This window comes from Somniosus microcephalus, chromosome 30 (assembly GCF_052327205.1).
Source record: "Somniosus microcephalus isolate GS21.2 chromosome 30, FLI_Smic_1.0, whole genome shotgun sequence".
NCBI lineage: Eukaryota > Metazoa > Chordata > Chondrichthyes > Squaliformes > Somniosidae > Somniosus > Somniosus microcephalus.
The window spans coordinates 3,379,422-3,398,971 of NC_141016.1; the positions used below are offsets into that span (position 1 = coordinate 3,379,422).

Here is a 19,550-nt window from a genome sequence, read left to right on the forward strand (position 1 = left end):
CAGGTTTACATAACAGAATAACATAGATACATAGATAACTTCATGTCAAAACAGATCACAGATTCAGTCTCTGCGGAAAACAGTTCACAGATTCAATCTCTGTGGTGGAGTCGGTTCACGTTGCTGGAGTGACTCATTCAATAGTCCTTCCATGGATTTAACAGTTTGAACTTCCGAACTGAATTGGCTCCGTTCGGAGGGACCATGTGTGTGATCTGGTAGAGGTAATAATGGTTCAGATGGGTCATCTTCTGTTTCGACTTTTCCTTTTCTGCTTCTTGGAGACTCTCTGGGCTCCACTGTCAGCTGCCAGCTGCATGCGCAGTTCCTCCTTCTCTCCCTCCTTTTTCCGTAGTAGAGCCACCTTCTCCCGATGTTCCGTAGACTTTCGGTGCTCCTCCATGATTTCTGTATGGTGGGAGTCGAAGTTACAAGTTGGGCAGGACAGGACATAGTAATATTCGGTGTCGTCCTGATCTAGGCCAGCGAGAGGGTCTTCTATTTCCTCCATACCCAGCTGGGCGTTAGCCAGCTTTTGTTCCAAGTCCAGACATCTTTCCTGAAGAGACTTCTTCATGCGTACCTCTTCATCCAGCTTTTTCTGGGCTTTCAGCAAGTCGTTTACTAATGACCTCATTTGAGATTTTACTACTTCAACTTCTTTTGGAGATTGATTGATCGGACTATTCAATCCCTCTACCGGAGCAGCTGTTTCAGCGGTCTGTTGTTCTACGTTGACGTGAGTCAGCGTACTTTTGGCATCCAAGGGCTGCTCTGTTGCAGTCATCTCAGTCTGTGTTGCCACCTCAGCTCTTCCAATAACCTTTGAGAGCTCCGAACCCCTTTCGTTTGAATATTGAAGTTCGTGTTCAAGTTTTTCCCATTTCAGAGTCCTGTCCTTCAGCATATGCAGGAGTTGGCTGACCGTTAACTCCTCTGACATCAGACGTTTTGTGTGCTCCTGCTCCATTTTCTCCATCAGCTGCTTCTGCTGTCTTTCCAGATTCTCCAACTCTATATCAAAGAACTCTTTCGTTGCATTCAACTCTTGCTCACAACCGCGAAGCATTTGTTCTAATTGCTGTTGTAGTTTGAAATGGAGTTGAGTTCGAGCCCGATGTCCCTCAGAAATGGGCACATCAGTAGACTTGCCAGACTCAGAATCCACAGTTAAACTATGTTGTTGTTGCTCAGTGGAATTCTGTGCTGAAACTTTGTCTTTTGCACCTGAGTTGGGCTTACCATCATCCGTTCCAGAGTCTGGGCCGACTATCTTCACCGAGTTCTCACTCGTTATTGTTTGTAGGAAATGCCAGTCCATATTCATTTTCCTAATCCACTCCCGTCCTAGTAGTGGAGAACCTCCTTCAGATATCACATATAAGTCCATTATTTGACTGTCTTCGCCCTTGTGGACCACTGCAACCTCTATTTTCCCGATGGGGTACACTCTTTGCCCCGTGTATGTTTTCAATATAATCCCCGTATCCTGTAGGGGAATATGTTGGAATAACTTTCCGTAATCTTTCTTATTTATGACCGTCAATGCCGATCCAGTGTCCAATTCCAGTTTTACTTGGACTCCTTCTATCTGAAGAGTGACCCAAATTGTCTGGAGGTCTGCACCCTTACCAGCGTTGAGTACTCTTAAGCTAGCCAGTTCATTACAGCTTAAGCTAGCCAGTTCATTACTGCTAGCGTCTGAATCGGACTCCTGTTCGGTCACCTTGTGTACCTTTGCGTATTTTCCTTGCGGTGACTTCTTGTTGCTGGTCTTCTTCCCTGACCTGCATACTCTAGCTATATGTCCAAGCCTACCACAAGTTCTACATTCTTGGTTTTTAAACCAACACTGGTTCTGATCATGCGTTGTCTTTCCACAACGATAACATTTGCCAGAACTCACACCCAATTTGTGTGCACTGAGCTCCGGTGACCGTAGCTGCATTACTGCCGTGCCTCTCGCTGCGGCTTCGTGTGCTGCTGCCATAGTGACCGCCTTCTCAAGCGTCAGCTCATTCTCCTCTAGCAGTCGCTTTTGTGTATCCTGTTTAAATAAACCACACACAAATTTGTCTCGAAGTGCCTCTGTCAGTCCCGTTCCAAACTGGCAATATTTCGCTAATTTACGCAATTCCAGCAAATAATCAGCATTGCTTTCATGCTGTAGCTGCCTTCTGTCATAAAATTTAAATCGTTCCGCTAGCATCAGCGGCGTGGGGTTTAGATGATCTTTCAGGACAGTAACAATCTCATCGAACGTCTTATCCGCCGGTTCACCTGGTGATAACAGGTGTTTCAATTGCCCGTATGTCTTCGCACCCATTAAATTTAATAATGTTAGAGCTTTATCTTGGTCATGAATTTTATTGGCCTTACAATAATTTTTTACTCTTTCAACATATATGGCCCAATCTTCGAGGTCACTATCAAAGGTGCTAATATTCCCGTGTTTAGGCATTGTAGATTTGCAATTTCTCAGATTTTATTTTGTTTACTTGTTATCAAAGATGGCGGCTTCCCGCTCTTGCCGTCGTCCTCCGCCCACAAAATGGCGGTTTTCCCGCGCTTGGCGGTCTTCACCCGTCCCCCGACGCCGTCTCCCTTCAGCCCCCGAGTGCGGCCCTTATCTTCGCCACGATCGCCCGAGTGCGGCCCTTATCAGCGGATGCGATCGCTGGATCGCGAAGTGGCTCCCGACCGAAGCGGCTCTTGCTCGCTCCCTCCCGGGCTCTGGCTTACCCGCTCGCGCGTTTCACCGCGGCTCTTATCAGGGATTGCGATCGCCCTTATCTTCTCCAACTTCCCCAGCCCTGTCTTTGCAGCCAACACTGCACGGCTTACCCCACCACCTAGGTTGAACAAGGAAACTGCAGAAAGACTTCTGTCAGTCGCTGGAAGCTGTCAGGATGTTTGCTGCACTCCAGTGCTCAGTCGCTGATGGAGGCTTCAGAGTCCTAAAGCCTGTCGCTTCTAGTGGGGTGGTGATGTTTGAAACCTCTCTTCAACTGCCGCAGGGTAAGAACCTGACTCGTCGCCAGTGTTAAGTATGTGTATTGTATTGAACAATTAACACAAAGACTTAAACGTATAACTCAAACAGGTCTTTACTGGTTGGAGGTAGGGACTATACATAGGTCTTTACTTCATGCCCACAGGCGGGAACTGAGGGGAGATCAGTACCCACAGTACTATTTATACCCCTATGGCCAGGAGTGGTACTGCGTATCACTACGCCCAACAAGTAGTGCAGTCCTGTCCATAGGTTCAAAGTAGCACACATATTACATACACAACAATTTCCATTACAGACTGAGCTTCATGGCATGGAACGTGTCCCTTATCTCAGCTGCTCCACACTCCTAATTGGCCTGCTTTTCTGTGTGAATAAGGGAGTCTTACTTATTATACCGTTTGCAGCTGTATGTCCAATCTGGTGTTCCAGGCAACTGTCCAAAAAGCTCTTCTTTGGCAAGTTTCTTACGGTCCAGGTACAATGTCTTTTGTTCAATTAAATGTTGCTAACAAGCTTGCACAGACACTATCGATGGATTATTATGGTGCGGCACCATTGTGCTTAGCCCTATCCTAATTAGACAGAGACAAGGCCTAGGCCTCACTTATCTTTGTTTTTAGCTTCCTACGAACTTCCTTTATTCAACAGTTAATGGAGACCTCGAAACTAATGACTATTCTAGCTGTAAGGAAATACTAATTTAAACACCAAGCTCGTTCATCAGCTAATGCTAAGCTAGCCTTAATTTCCCATCCAGCTCGCTGCCTCTTCCTTCTCAATGTTCCAACAGTGGGAACAAAAGGTGAAGACTCCCGATTACCCATCAGATTCCGCTATCCACGCGTTGATATTTGTCTGGCCTATACCCTTTGAATATTTCTTTAAGATCACCCTGGGCCTTCTGTCGCTGTGACAATGGCGAGCGCGTTACATTTGAATTTTGGGCACCTCACCGTAAACTGAGAAGTTTGTACGGGACTAAAATTTTGCAGTAGGGAATTTCGGGAAAAGTGATGCCCCTTTTTAAAAGACTGGCCAGACGTTCCTCGCGGACGTCGCTTCCCTGATGCCACAGACAGATCCCAACTCCTCAAAGACCAGGCCTACGGAGCACTGGACCATTGAAGAAGTATTTGTGTTCAGTTGAGGGGCAATGCAGCAAGTGATGTAGTTCACTGACTCATTGAGAGAATTCCATTAAATTGATTTTAATTGCTGGTGGGAGTTTTAATTAGACAGGAATGGACAAAGTAGGTGGCGGTGAGTGTAATACCACTTCAGCTTTAATTATAATCAGATTATGCATATGAGGAATGTTTATTCTGGTGTCGGGAGAGTTTTATTGAATAACAAGACAAATCATTGCATATTATTAGTCCAATAATCTAGTCTGATAATGATTAGTGGGGAATGTTCAATGGACAAGTTAGTTTAACTTGGAGGGTAGCACTCTCCTCTCTGAGTCAGAAGCTTGTGGATTTTTGACCACATCATGTAGGTTAACACGTGAGCCCAGTACTGAGGGAGTGCTGCACTGTTGTCAGGGTGATGTAGGGGCGAGGTACAGTCGTGTAATGGTTCCTGCACTCGACGAGCGCGCACTGGTCATGAGTTGAAATCTCAGCTTGGCAGACTGCGAAATGGAGTTGAATAAATCTGGCTATTTGTGGGCTGGTGGCGGAAGAAATGACCACGAGAGTCCGACTGGTTCACTGATGTCCTTGAGGGATAGAGGACTGACTCTCCCACCTTTTCCCCCTGCCCCTCCAAAGTGGTTGACTCTTAATGCCCTCTGAAAGTGGCTTTGCAGTTGTAAAAAGAACTGCCACAGACTGCCCACCACCTTATTAGGGCACTAGGGGTGGGCAGTAAATACCAGCCTTGCCCACATCCCAAGAGCAAGTCATAGAAACCGCGGGTATTGACTGGCAGAGCTGTGGTCAGCTAAATGGCCAACTTCTCGACTGTAACTTCTACTGAGTGTCGGAAGAGGTCAAAGAGCAATAGAGAGACAGAGTTAAAGTAACTGAAGGCAGTACTGAAGCGATTACAGGAAACTTTGTGCTATCCGGCACCGACGGGACCGCGCTGTTGCCGTTCCCTCAAAACTGCCGGACAAACCAGCGTTAATGTTGAAGCATACGGAGATTTTGAGCTCCGTATCTGGCAGCAAACCCTGTTGCTTAGCAACAGCTTCTAAACAGTCGGCCGTACTCTCTGTAGCGTCTCTGTAGCTTAGCAACAGCTTCAGCAAGACTTTGCAGAGCTTGATTGTTGAGAAAAAAGCAACGAAAAGAAAAAATACCTAATGAAACGGCTCCTGATTTTTGCTGGAGGCTCGAGCTTGCCGGACAGTTAGCCTCCAGATAACACAAAGTTTCCTGTATTTAGCTATGCATCTAGTAGATGGCGTGTTTGAGACCATTAAAAGATATAAATAGGTAGAAATATTGGGGTTGAGAAATAGGACTCGTGTTCAATGAAAGACTGAGAAAGACTGTGGGCAAGTTGAAGGTTGCGTTATGTTGGCTCTGGTTAAACTGATGACATATGCAACAACAACTTGTATTTATATAACGCCTTTAACGTAGTAAAATGTTCCCAAGGCGCTGCAGAGGAGCGATTATCAGGCAAGATTTGACACCGAGCCCCGCAAGGTGATATGAGGACAGGTGACCAAAGCTGGGTCAAAGAGATATGTTTCAAGGAGCATCTCAAAGGAGGAGCGAGAGGCGGAGAGGTGCCACCTTGGGGCGTTTTACTCCATTAAAGCTGCTACATTAATGCAAGTTGTTGTTGATCCTTTAACTACCGTTAAAATATCTGCAGCTGGCACCTCGTCACCAGGCGGCCGGTTCTGGCCATTGGGGACGGAGCTCAGATGGGACTCCACCAGTGTCTCAGGCTGCTCAAAGCCAATAAACGTTGGTCACCGTCTGCACCGCTTCCCAATCACCAACTATGTCTGCCGCAGCGTATACCAATTAGCAACGCAGGAATATGTGGAGTATCTTCTCACCGGCGAGTTCAGTGGGCTAGGCGGGGCAGGTTACGCTGCACGTTATTGATCTCGCTGCTGCAGGAAGGGCGGGGCTACTGTTTCCAGAGACATTAGCGTGAAGGAAAGAGGAGCAAGGACTTGTATTTTTAATCGCATCATCCTGACGTCCCAAAGTGCCTCACAGCCCGTTAATCTGGTGCAGTCGCTGTACTGTAGGCAAATGCAGCAGCCAATCTCTGCACAGCAAGGGCCTACGAAGAGAGAAGTGTTTTCCCAGGGGTGCTGGTTATGGGGGGAATGTTGGCCAAGGCATTTATACTCTCCTCACCCTCCTCTTCCAATAGTGCCATGGGATCTTTCACATCACCCTGAACAGACAGGAGCCTCGGCTTAATGTCTCATTCGAATGACGGCGCCTCTGACAATGCAGCGCTCCCTCCGTACTGCACTGAGGTGTCAGTCATGCGCTCAGATCCCAGATTGTGGCTTAAAAAAGTGTCAGCCCGTGCCTCAGTGGGTAGCACACTCGCCTCTGAGTCAGAAGGTTGTGGGTTCAAGTCCCACTCCAGAGACTTGTGCACATTCCCAGTACAGTGCTGAGGGAGTGCCGCACTGTCGGAGGTGCCGTCTTTCGAATGAGACGTTAAACCGAGGCCCCGTCTGCCCTCTCAGGTGGAAGTAAAAGATCCCAAGGCCACTATTTCAAAGAAGAGCAGGGGAGTTCTCCCCGGTGTCCTGGGGCCAATATTTATCCCTCAATCAACATCACTAAAAACAGATGATCTGGTCATTATCACATTGCTGTTTGTGGGATCTTGCTGTGCGCAAATTAGCTGCCGCGTTTCCCACATTACAACAGTGACTACACTTCAAAAAGTACTTAATTGGCTATAAAGTGCTTTGGGACGTCCGGTGGTCGTGAAAGGCGCTATAGAAATGCAAGTCTTTCTTTCTTTCTCCAAACCCAGAACCACCTGAGTCCAGGGTGTGAGTGCGATCATCGGGCGGAGCAGGTAGACAAGGAAGCACAAATCAGGTGCTTTGTTAGAGAGGCTGAGTAAGAATGAAAATGAGAAATAACGAGCATGACAGGTTATTCCCACCAAGCCCTCTGTGCAATAGCGCACAGAGATACCAAAGGTCGAGCCGTTGGGTATGCCAGGGACAAAATAAATTGAAAAAAGAACAGTTCGTGCCTTCATCCTTCATAATTTAAATTAATATCAGTGAGGATTGCTGGCTTTAATTTGCAGAAGGATGCGTAAAAATTTTTTTTTTTTAACATTTCCTCTATTTTGATTTCCCCCAGCGCTCCAACAGCAGCCTCACTAATCCTCCCACTGGGAAACTCTTCAATTACCAACTCAGGTTTAACTTGCCAATTTTTGGACAGCAGCTGTCTACTGAACGCGAATTAGAAGGGTTCAGGTGAAGGTGGCCTTTGACCTGTAACATCTCCTCCTTCCAGGATACCAATCTCACTGCACAACAGGTAGACGGCGGGGGGGGGGGCGGGGGGCCTCGGTTTAACGTTTCTTCTGAAGGACGGCACCCCTGACAGTGCAGCACTCCCCTCGGTACTGCCCTGGACTATGGGCTCAACCAGACCGACTAAGCCAAGCAGACAGTTGGAAGCGGCAGCCACTGGTGACATTGCCAGTAGAGGGCCCAAGAGTTTGAAGGCCACCATAACGTTCAATCCCTGGCCGCCATTTTGCCGGCACTCAGAGGGCAGGTTCGGAGGCAGGTCAGATGTTAAATTCAAAATGGTTGACAGCGGGTTGGGGAACCCGCCGCGAACCCGCCTCCATGTAAGTTTCCAAAGTGTTGGGTCTACAATTTCAAAACAGACCCGACACCAAGCGGTGGGGGAGGCATTTAAGATAGTTAAATGTTTGTTAAACACTTGTTTACTACTATTTTGCCAGCCTATTTCTATTTTACCACATTTTTAATGGGGTTCCCGTCGTTCGGAGACCACGTCAGGTAAGTAGGTCGGGTTCTCTATGTCTCCCCATTGCTGTGAATAGGTGACAGCTGCAAAAGTGGTCTGAAAGCTACCATTTCACAGCTGGTCACGTTCCAATGTCAGAAGCTTGAGCCTTCAGGACTTGGAAGACACTTTTGAGCTGTAAGCAGTTTGGAAGTGTTTGGAGTAATCTCTCTATCCATTGTCACCTCCTTGGAGCAAGCTCTTTCACCATTGACAGCTCGCTTCTGTCATCTCAACTTCAGCTGCCATCTATTCCAGCAACATCGGTGCCCTTGAAAAAAATCAGACCTTGTTCCTCTGAACCCCTCCACGATCAGCCCCAACACCAACAACATCACCAGGCACACTAACATCACCAACAACAGCGCCAACCTTCTCCGCAATCACCTGATGCTGCACAGGACACAGGGCATCAGCACCCGACCACATTGCTGCCCGGGAGGCCAGGGATGGCCTCACCATGGCCACATTTACTTCACTTGACGCTGTACACCCTGGCTGCCACATGATGCGCCAGGTTGGCACCACCCAACACCAACACCATAAAGCATCCCTACAATGACAAAGCCATTCCTTTCACACTCAGCACCATTGTGGGGGGTACCGTTATGTCTCACCATTCACTGTAACTCACTAAGACACTTCCAAAGGTGAGCACAGATCTGTACAATTAGGCAAAGTGTTGAAAATAAAGATTTCAATGTTTGACAACACATTAACAGAAACTTCACATGAACATTGGCTAAAACACCCAAGTGCCTATCCTTGTGTGTTGTTAGTTGGTATGATTGCATTAGGATGAGGGTGAGTGTGAGGGGTGGCTAGTGAGATGGGGATGTGATAATATAGAGAGGGATGGGTGGAGGTGCATGGTAAGTTGGTGTGAGTAAGGGTGTGCAGGAGTAGGGTAGGGGAGGCAGAGTGATGGCGATGTGATGAGTGGCACAGCAGAATGCGGTTGAGTGTGGCTTGGCAGTAATGTTTCATGATCTACTGAGATCATTGAAAGGTTTGCGCCACTGCAGCCTGGCCCTCCTGACGACATCCCTGCTTGTGCCCTCCTGTGCAATGTGCAACCAGGCTGTGTTGTTCGCCTGGGGAGGTCTCTTCCGCCCATGGGAAGGGAAGAGGACCTCCCTGTGTAAGCATATGGAGGGAGTCATGGGAGAGCCTGAGTGTAGCCGTGCCGCTCTGTGCAGTGATTGTCAGTGTTTGCAGCACCTCAATGCTGTAGAACACTGACAGCACAACAGTCAAATTGAATGTGACCATGGTTCCTTTAAGGAAACTGGCTGAAGACACATCATCAAATGACGTCACCAGACCCGCCTCCTTTTAGTTGTCCAGGAACCTCGGAGGGCAGAGCTTAACAAGCCCAATCATCGTAAAATCCTTTTGACAGAGCGGCTGCAGCCGGGAGCGGGACCGGAACCCGCCAACCAGCTCTCCCGCCGCAAACCCGCCTCCGCTGGGAAAATCCAGCCCCCTTTTCCCGTTAATTCCCGTATAGCTCAAGCTGCCGATACTGACAGATCTCGGAGTTCTGATTTAGGATTCAGCGGGAACAACAGCCCCAGTCCAAAGCTCGAGGCCCAGCAAATTCAAACTGGACAACCCATCGAATGAGAAACACAAGCACAAATCGGACTGAATAGTCAGGGCGTCTTGCTGCAGATTCCCAGGGCTCGCAGGGATGATCATTTGGAGACACTGGAGGGCATGCTCCGCTATCGTTAGTGCTGTGATTTCATTGGCAGGGAGATTTCTGGCCCCATATCCCCTTTATCACAAAGACCACTTGTTATAAATCTCATCATTCAAGAAACTACTCGTGAAATAACGCTGGACGGCCAGCTGGTGGCGCCATCCAAGGAGTATAAATACTCGGGCGTGGGCCCAGCTTACAGGGACATTTTGTAAGACAGGAACTAGTGAAGTACAACTAGACCTCCATGTTCTGAAACAAGTTGATTAAAGCCTTGCTTTACGCTCAAACCAAGTGTGTAGTGAGTTTTATTATGTCAACACTTAATTCCACCTCCGGAACATCGCCCGGCTGCACTCCGACCCGCCTCAGCTCATCTGCTGCGGAAACCCTCATCCATGTTACCTCCGGACTCGACTATCCCAACGCTCTCCTGGCCGGCCACCCATCTTCCACCCTCCGTAAACTCCAGCTCGTCCAAAACTCGGCTCCCTGTCCGAGGGATTGTTTTCCAACGTTGGGCTACCAACCTTGAGCCTTGTTCACCCAGACTGGATATTGAAAATTCCAGGGGACATGGGCCATGATTTCAGAAAATCAGGTGCAGCGTGCCCCAGGATGTGCTCTTTGTGGGCGCTGCTCTCCACCTGAAGCAGCGCATTAAGGTAATTATCCCCCTCTTGTCGTTATTTTTCTCGTTTCATACTGGATTTCATTTCGAATGACAAGGCTTCCCTTATTGACACCAGAGGATTATTTCAACTCTGGAGATTCTAGGACTAGTTTGGCAATATTTCTGTTTAAATCTGAAAGATTACATTTTAAATGGAGCGCACTAACGTTTAAAATGTGTGACACCGTCAGGCGATGTGGTAATGAACTCGTTGATCATTGATTTGTTGAATTGCACTGATATCATCCACCCATGTGTTCCATCAGTCGAGCTGTAATTTATTGGCTGTGGCGAGCTTTGGGATGTCCTAGGGACGAAATAAGGTGCTCTAAGTTCTCTCTTAGGCCGGTCAGATCATGCTTTACATAAAAAGCAGAGGCCTTGGTGTTGTTTTATATGATGATGTACATCAGAGTTCTTTTTTTGAATTTGTTCTTGGGTTGTGAGTTGGCCAGGTTGGCATTTACTGCCCATCCCTCGTTGTTCGGAGGAGGCAGTGATACAACTGCCTGGCTTTCTAGGCCACGTCAGAGGCAGTTAATAAGTGGGGTGACATATCGTCCACACTGGGTAAGGACGGCAGGTTTACTTCCTGAAAGGGACATTCGTGAACCAGTTGGGTTTATTCCTGACAATCCGACAGCTTCAGGGTCACTTTTACTGAGACCAGCTTTCGATTGCCATGTTTTGAAAAACTGAATTGAGATTCTCAAATGGTCACGGTTGGGATTTGAACTCACTGTTCTACGGGATTACTAGTCCGGTAACGGAACCACCACCCTACCGTCCCCCTCTGTGGAGTCGCCGTCTCATTTATCGCCAACGTATTGGGTTTGCACTGCCAGTTTCTGCAGTGTGATAGTGTAATGCGCTTTCTCACGTTACCGAGTGGGCAAGGTGAGAGAATGTACCGAGAGAGTGACTGCATCCTTTTACACGCTGTTCGCAAACCAAGTGGAAGCCAGTCGCTAAAGTGAGCAAGCAGGTTTGCGTGTGGCAGATGCACACCCGTACATTTTCTGGATTTGTGTCAGTAAATTCCAGAGATAAATCGATACCCGGGATATTTATCAGCAAGTATGGGCAGGTAGTGCGGTGAGAAAAACGAGTCAATGACACGCCAGCTGCACGTCAACCAGCCAGAACAATAATTGCTGTCGATTTGAATAAACCTGGTCAGCAGAGCCGGTGCTCACACGAGCCCCTCGTTAACACATTTTGGACTTTCATCATCAGCAGCAGCAGGCGGCTGTTTACCATATCCACGCAAAGGGTTAACCGGGATAGCTCGGTCGCACTTGGCTGCATTTGTCCTCAAAGGCACTGACTGTAAACGTAAAGAGGTTGGACAAGTCCACAATGTTTTATCCTTTCCAGATATCGGATTGTCACAGTCATGGGTGATCTGTTCATTTAGCAAGCTCCCTATTCAGTGCAGCTGCCATTTTGTTTCTCAAATCAATAACTACCGAAGCATTAACCTTCTTGGGCATGGCAGGAAATAGAGTTCTCAATGCCATCAAGAAATTCAATTCTGTTTAAGTAGTAAAATGTCACAACTAATTCTTAATTGAGGGATTGGTTTTGGCAAATCATGTAATCCAATTTTATGTCAATGCACATGTGTGGAAGGAAACAAACAGCAAGCGCTTCAGCCGATTAATTGTCTGCTTTGCTTTGACTCAGTTGGCGACACTTGCCTTTCTAAACGTCAGAAGGTTGTGGGTTCAAGCCCCATTCGTGCCTCAGTGGACACAGATATGGGGCAAGGGCGGGTGTGTGGAGTTAGGTCACAGATCAGCCATGATCTCATTGAATGATGGAACAGGCTCGAGGGGCTGAATGGCCTCCTCCTGTTCCTGTGTAACAGGCTCGAGGGGCTGAATGGCCTCCTCCTGTTCCCGTGTAACAGGCTCGAGGGGCTGAATGGCCTCCTCCTGTTCTTGTGTAACAGGCTCGAGGGGCTGAGTGGCCTCCTCCTGTTCCTGTGTAACAGGCTCGAGGGGCTGAATGGCCTCCTCCTGTTCCTATGTAACGGGCTCGAGGGGCTGAATGGCCTCCTCCTGTTCCTATGTAACAGACTTGAGGGGCTGAATGGGCCTCCTCCTGTTCCTGTGTAACAGGCTCGAGGGGCTGAATGGCCTCCTCCTGTTCCTGTGTAACGGGCTCGAGGGGCTGAATGGCCTCCTCCTGTTCCTGTGTAACAGGCTCGAGGGGCAGAATGGCCTCCTCCTGTTCCAGTGTAACAGGCTCGAGGGGCTGAATGGCCTCCTCCTGTTCCTGTGTAACAGGCTCTAGGGGCTGAATGGCCTCCTCTTGTTCCTGTGTAACAGGCTCGAGGGGCTGAATGGGTCACCTCCTGTTCCTGTGTAACAGGCTCGAGGGGCAGAATGGTCTCCTCCTGTCCCTATGTTCCTAAATAACGTTTCAATCCACGTTCCTGTTAATCAGGAGATATCTCAAGTGGCTGATGGTGTTCTGATTCAGGATTTATCCAGCAGCGAGGCCACAGCCCTAAACCCACAGGCCCACAATATTGAAACAGGACAGACCAGCAAGTCAGAGAAATAAGGGCAAGTAGGACTGAGTTGCCTGGGCTTCAAGGGTTGTAGTGTCAGGGCTTGGGGGCTAAATGTGGTCCACGGGCCTCAGTCCGAATGTTCTGGTTTAAGGGAAGAAGGCAGCGGCCGCGAGGCAGCATGTAGTCAGGATGAAGGATGTGACAAAATAAAAACAGCTCCCGCTGCAATGGCTATGAGTGTATTGCAGGCAGCCTGAAGCAGCTCGTGTTTATATTGCGTCTGATCATCGACAGTAAGTAGCCTCAAAGTGCTTCGCAAAGTCAATTTACTTCTTCCAGAAAAGTCAAAATACAGAAATGAATCTCTCTTGTCGGGTGACGCGTCTAATCACCGTGTCATTCCTCATTCTTTTCAGGCGATGACCTGTATGAAAGCTCCCCCTATGAGCCGGTTAGCTCACGCCTCTCCGACATATTCCGCCTTGCTGCAATCAGTTCAGGTAAAGAAAATTAGCTTTCTTTGATCTTCTCCTGAAATGTTTTCTCTTTTGAAAGAGGGGAATGAGTGTGGGATTTATCGGAGGATAAGCGCCCAGTAGTATTCAAAGCCACTAGATTTTCAGTCTAAATGGGCCAAATCCCACTATCAAATCCCCCAAACAGCAGGGCAAATCTTGTAATCCTATGTAATAGAAATAGAATTTGATCTCTTCGCACGCGGTAAAACAGTAGCCCTGCTCATCACTGCTTCAGTGCAAACTATAGGGGACTGCAGTCTTTCACCTCCACACAGAGCTTTGGGTGCAATTAATCTCCAGTCACTTCCTTTGTGTAATATTTTAATCGAGCACTGGTCTAAAGTATTGAAGCAAGAAGAAAATATATAAAGCGTATTACAAACATGGGAAAGGACAGGGCCAGACGCAGCCTGCTCCCAAATATTAATCCCCCCTCAAATAGCTCTCCAATTCTCCCTTAAATGTTCCCACACAATCTGCCCCCCTCACCCACCCTGGGCATTCCATTCCACCCTTCTGGGTCACGCTGTCATATTGAAACTCTTCAGACTCCTGCTTCTAGAGTTTCTGCTAATCTCACACAGAACGACTGAGGGTCAATTTATCGATTTATCTCAAGGATTCTGAACATTTGAAAAATCTCTTATTAAAAATGGGCGGTGGAAGCAGATTCAATAGTAACTTTCAAAAGGGAATTGGATAAATACCGGAGCGGGAAAAAAATTACAGGGCTGTGGGGAAAGAGCAGGGGGGAGTGGGACTAATTGGAGAGCCGACACAGGCACGACGGGCCGAATGGCCTCCTGCGCTGTATCTTTCTATAATTCTATGATTCTTCCCTCAGTTTTCTCGACTCCAGAGTACGCAATCCCAAACTCTTCCCATAATTCAGGTGCCTTAAAGTTTTATATTTAATATATAAGATAACTATTTTGTTGAAAATCAGTGGAAATGTTAGTGATTTTTAAAGTTGTTTCTGAGTCTGAATGGGGGCAATGCGGGTGCTTCAGGATTGTTTCTGGTGGGCCCAGTTTGGATAATTCCCGACGTGCCTTTGCCACTGGCCCTTCAGGTAAGTGAAGCTTTTCTTTTTGGACAATGATGTTTCCTCATCCTCCCATCCAAGACTTGGTCCTCACCTGAAAGTTACAGGCGCTTGCAAAAAGCCCATTTGGCCCATCGACAACAACAACTTGCTTTTATCCAGTGCCCTTAACACAGTAAAACCTCCCGAGGCACTTCACAGGAGCGATTATCAAACAAAAGTTGACACCGAGCCACATGAGATATTGGGACAGGCGACCAGAAGCTTGGTCAAAGGCGGAGGTTTTAAGGAGCGTCTGAAAGGAGGAGAGAGAGGTGGAGAGACGGAGAGGTTTAGGGAGGGAATTCCAGAACTTAGGACCCAGGCAACAGAAGGTAAGGCCGCCAATGGTGGAGCGATGGAAACTGAGGATGCTCAAGAGGCCGGAATTGGAGGAGCGCAGCGTGAATCCAATTGAAAAATTCTAACAGCTCCCTTCACATCTAAGAAAACTGCATCTGAAGCAGAATTAGGGTGAACTAAAATGATGAAAGGGCCAATTATTACACTGGTAATTAAGAAGAGAAATTATTCCAGATAATGATATCTTTTTTATGATTATCCTGGTCCCTAGATGCAGGGTAGATTTTAATCAAGGGAGTTCTTCCTCCATTTATTAGAAAACTACATTAAAGGAAAACTTCATGACTGACAGAATTAAATTACCACACAATGTAACGAAAAACCCAATTACAAATTCACTCACCTGTTTGAAGGGATTGCAACTGGTAAGATTCCTTTTATTAATGTATAATTATTGGGAAACATTTATAGAAAGATGACACTCCCGTTAATTTAGGCAGTCAGCCCCTATGTAAAGAGAACTATGCAAAAGAAGCTAGAAATCACTGCAGGTAATATTAGGAGACTAAACATTGTGTCTTTCTCTAATGTTGCACTGTACAGTATAGCACTGTAACAGGCATTGACCAGTTTCAAGTTGAAGTTGTGTGTCAGCCTTGGCTCAGTGAGTTTTTTTTAATTCGTTCCTGAGATGTGGGCGTCGCTGGCAAGGCCAGCATTTATTGCCCATCCCTAATTGCCCTCGAGAAGGTGGTGGTGAGCCGCCTTCTTGAACCGCTGCAGTCCGTGTGGTGAAGGTGCTCCCACAGTGCTGTTCGGGAGGGAGTTCCAGGATTTTGACCCAGCGACGATGAAGGGTCGTCTATATATTTCCAAGTCAGGATAGTGTGTGACTTGGAGGGGAACTTGGAGGTGGTGGTGTTCCCATTGCGCCTGCTGCCCTTGTCCTTCTAGGTGGAAGAGGTTGCGGGTTTGGGAGGTGCTGCCGAAGAAGCCTTGGCGAGTTGCTGCAGTGCATCTTGTAGATGGTACACACTGCAGCCATGGTACGCCAGTGGTGGAGGGAGTGAATGTTTAAGGTGGTGGATGGGGTGCCAATCAAGCGGGCTGCTTTGCCCTGGATGGTGTCGAGCTTCCAGTGAGCAGCCTCGCCTTTGAGTCCGAAGGTCGTGGGTTCAAGCCCCACTCCAGAGATTTGAGCACATTATCCAGGCCGACACTCCGGCAGTGCTATCTTTCAGATGAGACGTTAAACAGGGGTCCTGTCTGCCTTTGCAGGTGGACTTAAATGATTCCATAACACTATTCAGAAGAAGAGCAGGGGAGTTCTCCCGGTGTCCTGGCTAATATTTATCCCTCAACCGATATCACTGAAAAAACAGATGATCTGGTCATCACATTGTTGTCTGTGGGACCTTGCTGTGCGCAAATAGGCTGTGGCATTCCCCCACATTACAACACTGACAACACTTCTAAAATACTTCAATGGTTGTCCAGCGCTTTGGGACATCCTGAGGTGGTGAACGGCGTTATATGAATCCAATTTCTTTCTTTTAACATAGCCAATATGTGTCAGCTTGCCTCGGTGGGTGGCATTCTTGCCTCGGAGTCTGAAGGGTGTAGGTTCAAGCCCCTCTCAAGGATTTGAGCCCATACACTTCAATGCAGGACTGAGGGAGCACTGCACTGCCATAGAATGTCACCTTTCAGATGAAGTGTTAATCTACATTGGCACTAATTGAAGAGCAGGGAATAATCCTGGTCAACACATCGAGTTACATCGAGCCTACGGCACAGAAACAGGCCATTCGACCCATCGTCTCTATGCTGGCATTTATGCTCCTCCCACCCCTCTTCTAACCCCATCAGCATGTCCTTCTATTCCTTTCTCCCTCGTGTGTTTATCCAGCTTCCCCTTAAATGCATCTCTGCTATTCGCCTCAACCACTCCCTGTGGTAGCGAGTTCCACATTCTCACCACTCTCCGGGTAAAGAAGTTTCTCCTGAATTTCCTATTGGATTTATTAGTGACTATCTTATATTTATGTCCTCTAGTTTTGAACACCCACACAAACATTTTTTCTATGTTTACCCCATCAAACCCTTTCATAATCGTAAATACCTCTATCAAGTCACCCCTCAGCCTTCTCCTTTCTAGAGAAAAGAGCCCCAGCCTGTTCAAACTTTCCTGATAGATATAACCTCACAGTCTGATAACATCTTGGTGAATCTTGTTTGCTCTTTTTCCAGTGCCTCTACATCCTTTTTATAATCTGGAGACCAGAACTGTGCACAGTGCTCCAAGTGTGGTCTAACCAAGATATATGGAGACTGGAACTGTGCACAGTGCTCTGAGTGTGGTCTAACCAAGATATATGGAGACTGGAACTGTACACAGTGCTCCAAGTGTGGCCTAACCAAGATATATGGAGACTGGAACTGTGCACAGTGCTCCAAGTGTGGTCCAACCAAGGTATATGGAGACCAGAACTGTGCATAGTGCTCCAAGTGTGGTCTAACCAAGGTATAAGGAGATCAGAACTGTGCACAGTGCTCCAAGTGTGGTCTAACCAAGGTATAAGGAGATCAGAACTGTGCACAGTGCTCCAAGTGTGGTCTAACCAAGATATATGGAGACTGGAACTGTGCACAGTGCTCCAAGTGTGGTCTAACCAAGGTATATGGAGACCAGGACTGTGCACAGTGCTCCAAGTATGGTCTAACCAAGGTATATGGAGACCAGGACTGTGCACAGTGCTCCAAGTGTGGTCTACCCAAGGTATATGGAGACCAGGACTGTGCACAGTGCTCCAAGTGTGGTCTACCCAAGGTTCGATACAAGTTTCACATCACTTCTCTGCTTTTCAATTCTATCCCTCTGGAAATGAACCCGAGGGCTTGGTTTGCTTTTTTTTATGACCTTATTAATGTGCGTCGTTACTTTTAGTGGTCTGTGTATCTGTACACTGCCTGCCCAACCAACGCCATGAAGAAAGATATTAACGAATCATTTATCTCATGGCTGTTTGTGGGACCTGGCGCATAAAATAGCGGCAGCATTTTTCCCACACAACAATAGCTGCACAACTTAATTGATTGCATGTGAAGCTTTGGGAAGTTTACAGAGATGTGCTAAGGAGTTCTACAGATGCAAGTCTAGGCTATCTTACTTCAGAGAAAAGAGAGAATTCTTCAAAGATATTTGCATCTTTGTGACGGAAGTAAAGAATTCTTTTATTCATCAGTGGTTGATTGAAAGGCTGGCCCCGTGACCCAATGGTAGAAGTCACTGGAGGGAGGTGCTTTGAACACTGGCAGTTCTTATCATGGTGAATTGGCTCTCGGACAGGATATTAAAGGGACAAAATGGAAGGTGATGTGCCGGAATGTCAACATTGAAGAAAATCAGAGAAGGAAATCAAATCGGTCTTCCATAAGAACGTAAGAAATAGGAGCAGGAGTCGGCCATTTGGCCCCTCGAGCCTGCTCCGCCATTCAGTAAGATCATGGCTGATCTTCTACCTCATCCCCACTTTCCTGCCCGATCCCCATATCCCTTGATTCCCTTAATATTCAAAAATCTATCGATCTTCCGCTACCAAACATCAATTAACTTCTTTGGGAGAGGGCTGCGGGTGTTCTGTGCTGAGAATAATGAGTTTCGCAGTTGAGTGGGAGGTGCGTGTACTTGGCTTGTGCTGTGGGGTCACGCAATGGTCAAAGTGACTGAAGATGCTGCTGTGTTTTGCTAGCGAGAAAATAAATCTATAATGTAATCGTTTTGTAGCTGAGGTCTGTTGACAATGCGTCACAGTGTAAAAGCACCTTTATGGTGTTAAACAAGGTGTCGTCACGCTGCCGCGCCAGGGCAAGTGTTATGGGGACAAGTCAGTAATTGCATTCAGTAGGACTAAAAAGGGGCAACTGCATTGCCCGACGCTAAACTCAATTTATATCCTTATTTTTTCCCCTTTTAGACTCCCATTCCCGAATATATTGATGCAAACTCAAATCAGTTTTAAATGGGTTAATGCCTCCCACAAATACTTTGCAGTATAATTGGGGTTCATTGACTGGGCACTGTGTGGTATAATTGGGGTTCATTGACTGGGCATCGTGTGGTATAATTGGGGTTCATTGACTGGGCACTGTGTGGTATAATTGGGGTTCATTGACTGGGCATCGTGTGGTATAATTGGGGTACATTGACTGGGCAGTGTGTGGTATAATTGGGGTTCATTGACTGGGCATTGTGTGGTATAATTGGGGTTCATTGGGCATCGTGTGGTATAATTGGGGTTCAGTGACTGGGCATCGTGTGGTATAATTGGGGTTCAGTGACTGGGCAATGTGTGGTATAATTGGGGTTCAGTGACTGGGCACTGTGTGGTATAATTGGGGTTCATTGACTGGGCATCGTGTGGTATAATTGGGGTTCATTGACTGGGCACTGTGTGGTATAATTGGGGTTCATTGACTGGGCATTGTGTGGTATAATTGGGGTTCATTGGGCATCGTGTGGTATAATTGGGGTTCAGTGACTGGGCATCGTGTGGTATAATTGGGGTTCAGTGACTGGGCAATGTGTGGTATAATTGGGGTTCAGTGACTGGGCACTGTGTGGTATAATTGGGGTTCAGTGACTGGGCACTGTGGGGTATAATTGGGGTTCAGTGACTGGGCACCGTGTGGTATAATTGGGGTTCATTGACTGGGAATTGTGTGGTATAATTGGG

The 19,550-nt window shown here is 47.3% G+C and overlaps 1 protein-coding gene across 2 annotated transcripts in view; it reads left to right on the forward strand.

The window, feature by feature from the left end:
- LOC147097864 (GDNF family receptor alpha-2-like) overlaps window positions 1-19,550 on the forward strand; it is a 304,046-nt gene that overhangs the window by 42,396 nt on the left and 242,100 nt on the right. For both annotated transcript variants that reach the window (XM_085970898.1, XM_085970899.1), the window contains one exon: window positions 13,326-13,409. In XM_085970898.1, the coding sequence (XP_085827024.1) occupies window positions 13,326-13,409 (84 nt within the window). The remainder of the gene's footprint in view (window positions 1-13,325; window positions 13,410-19,550) is intronic.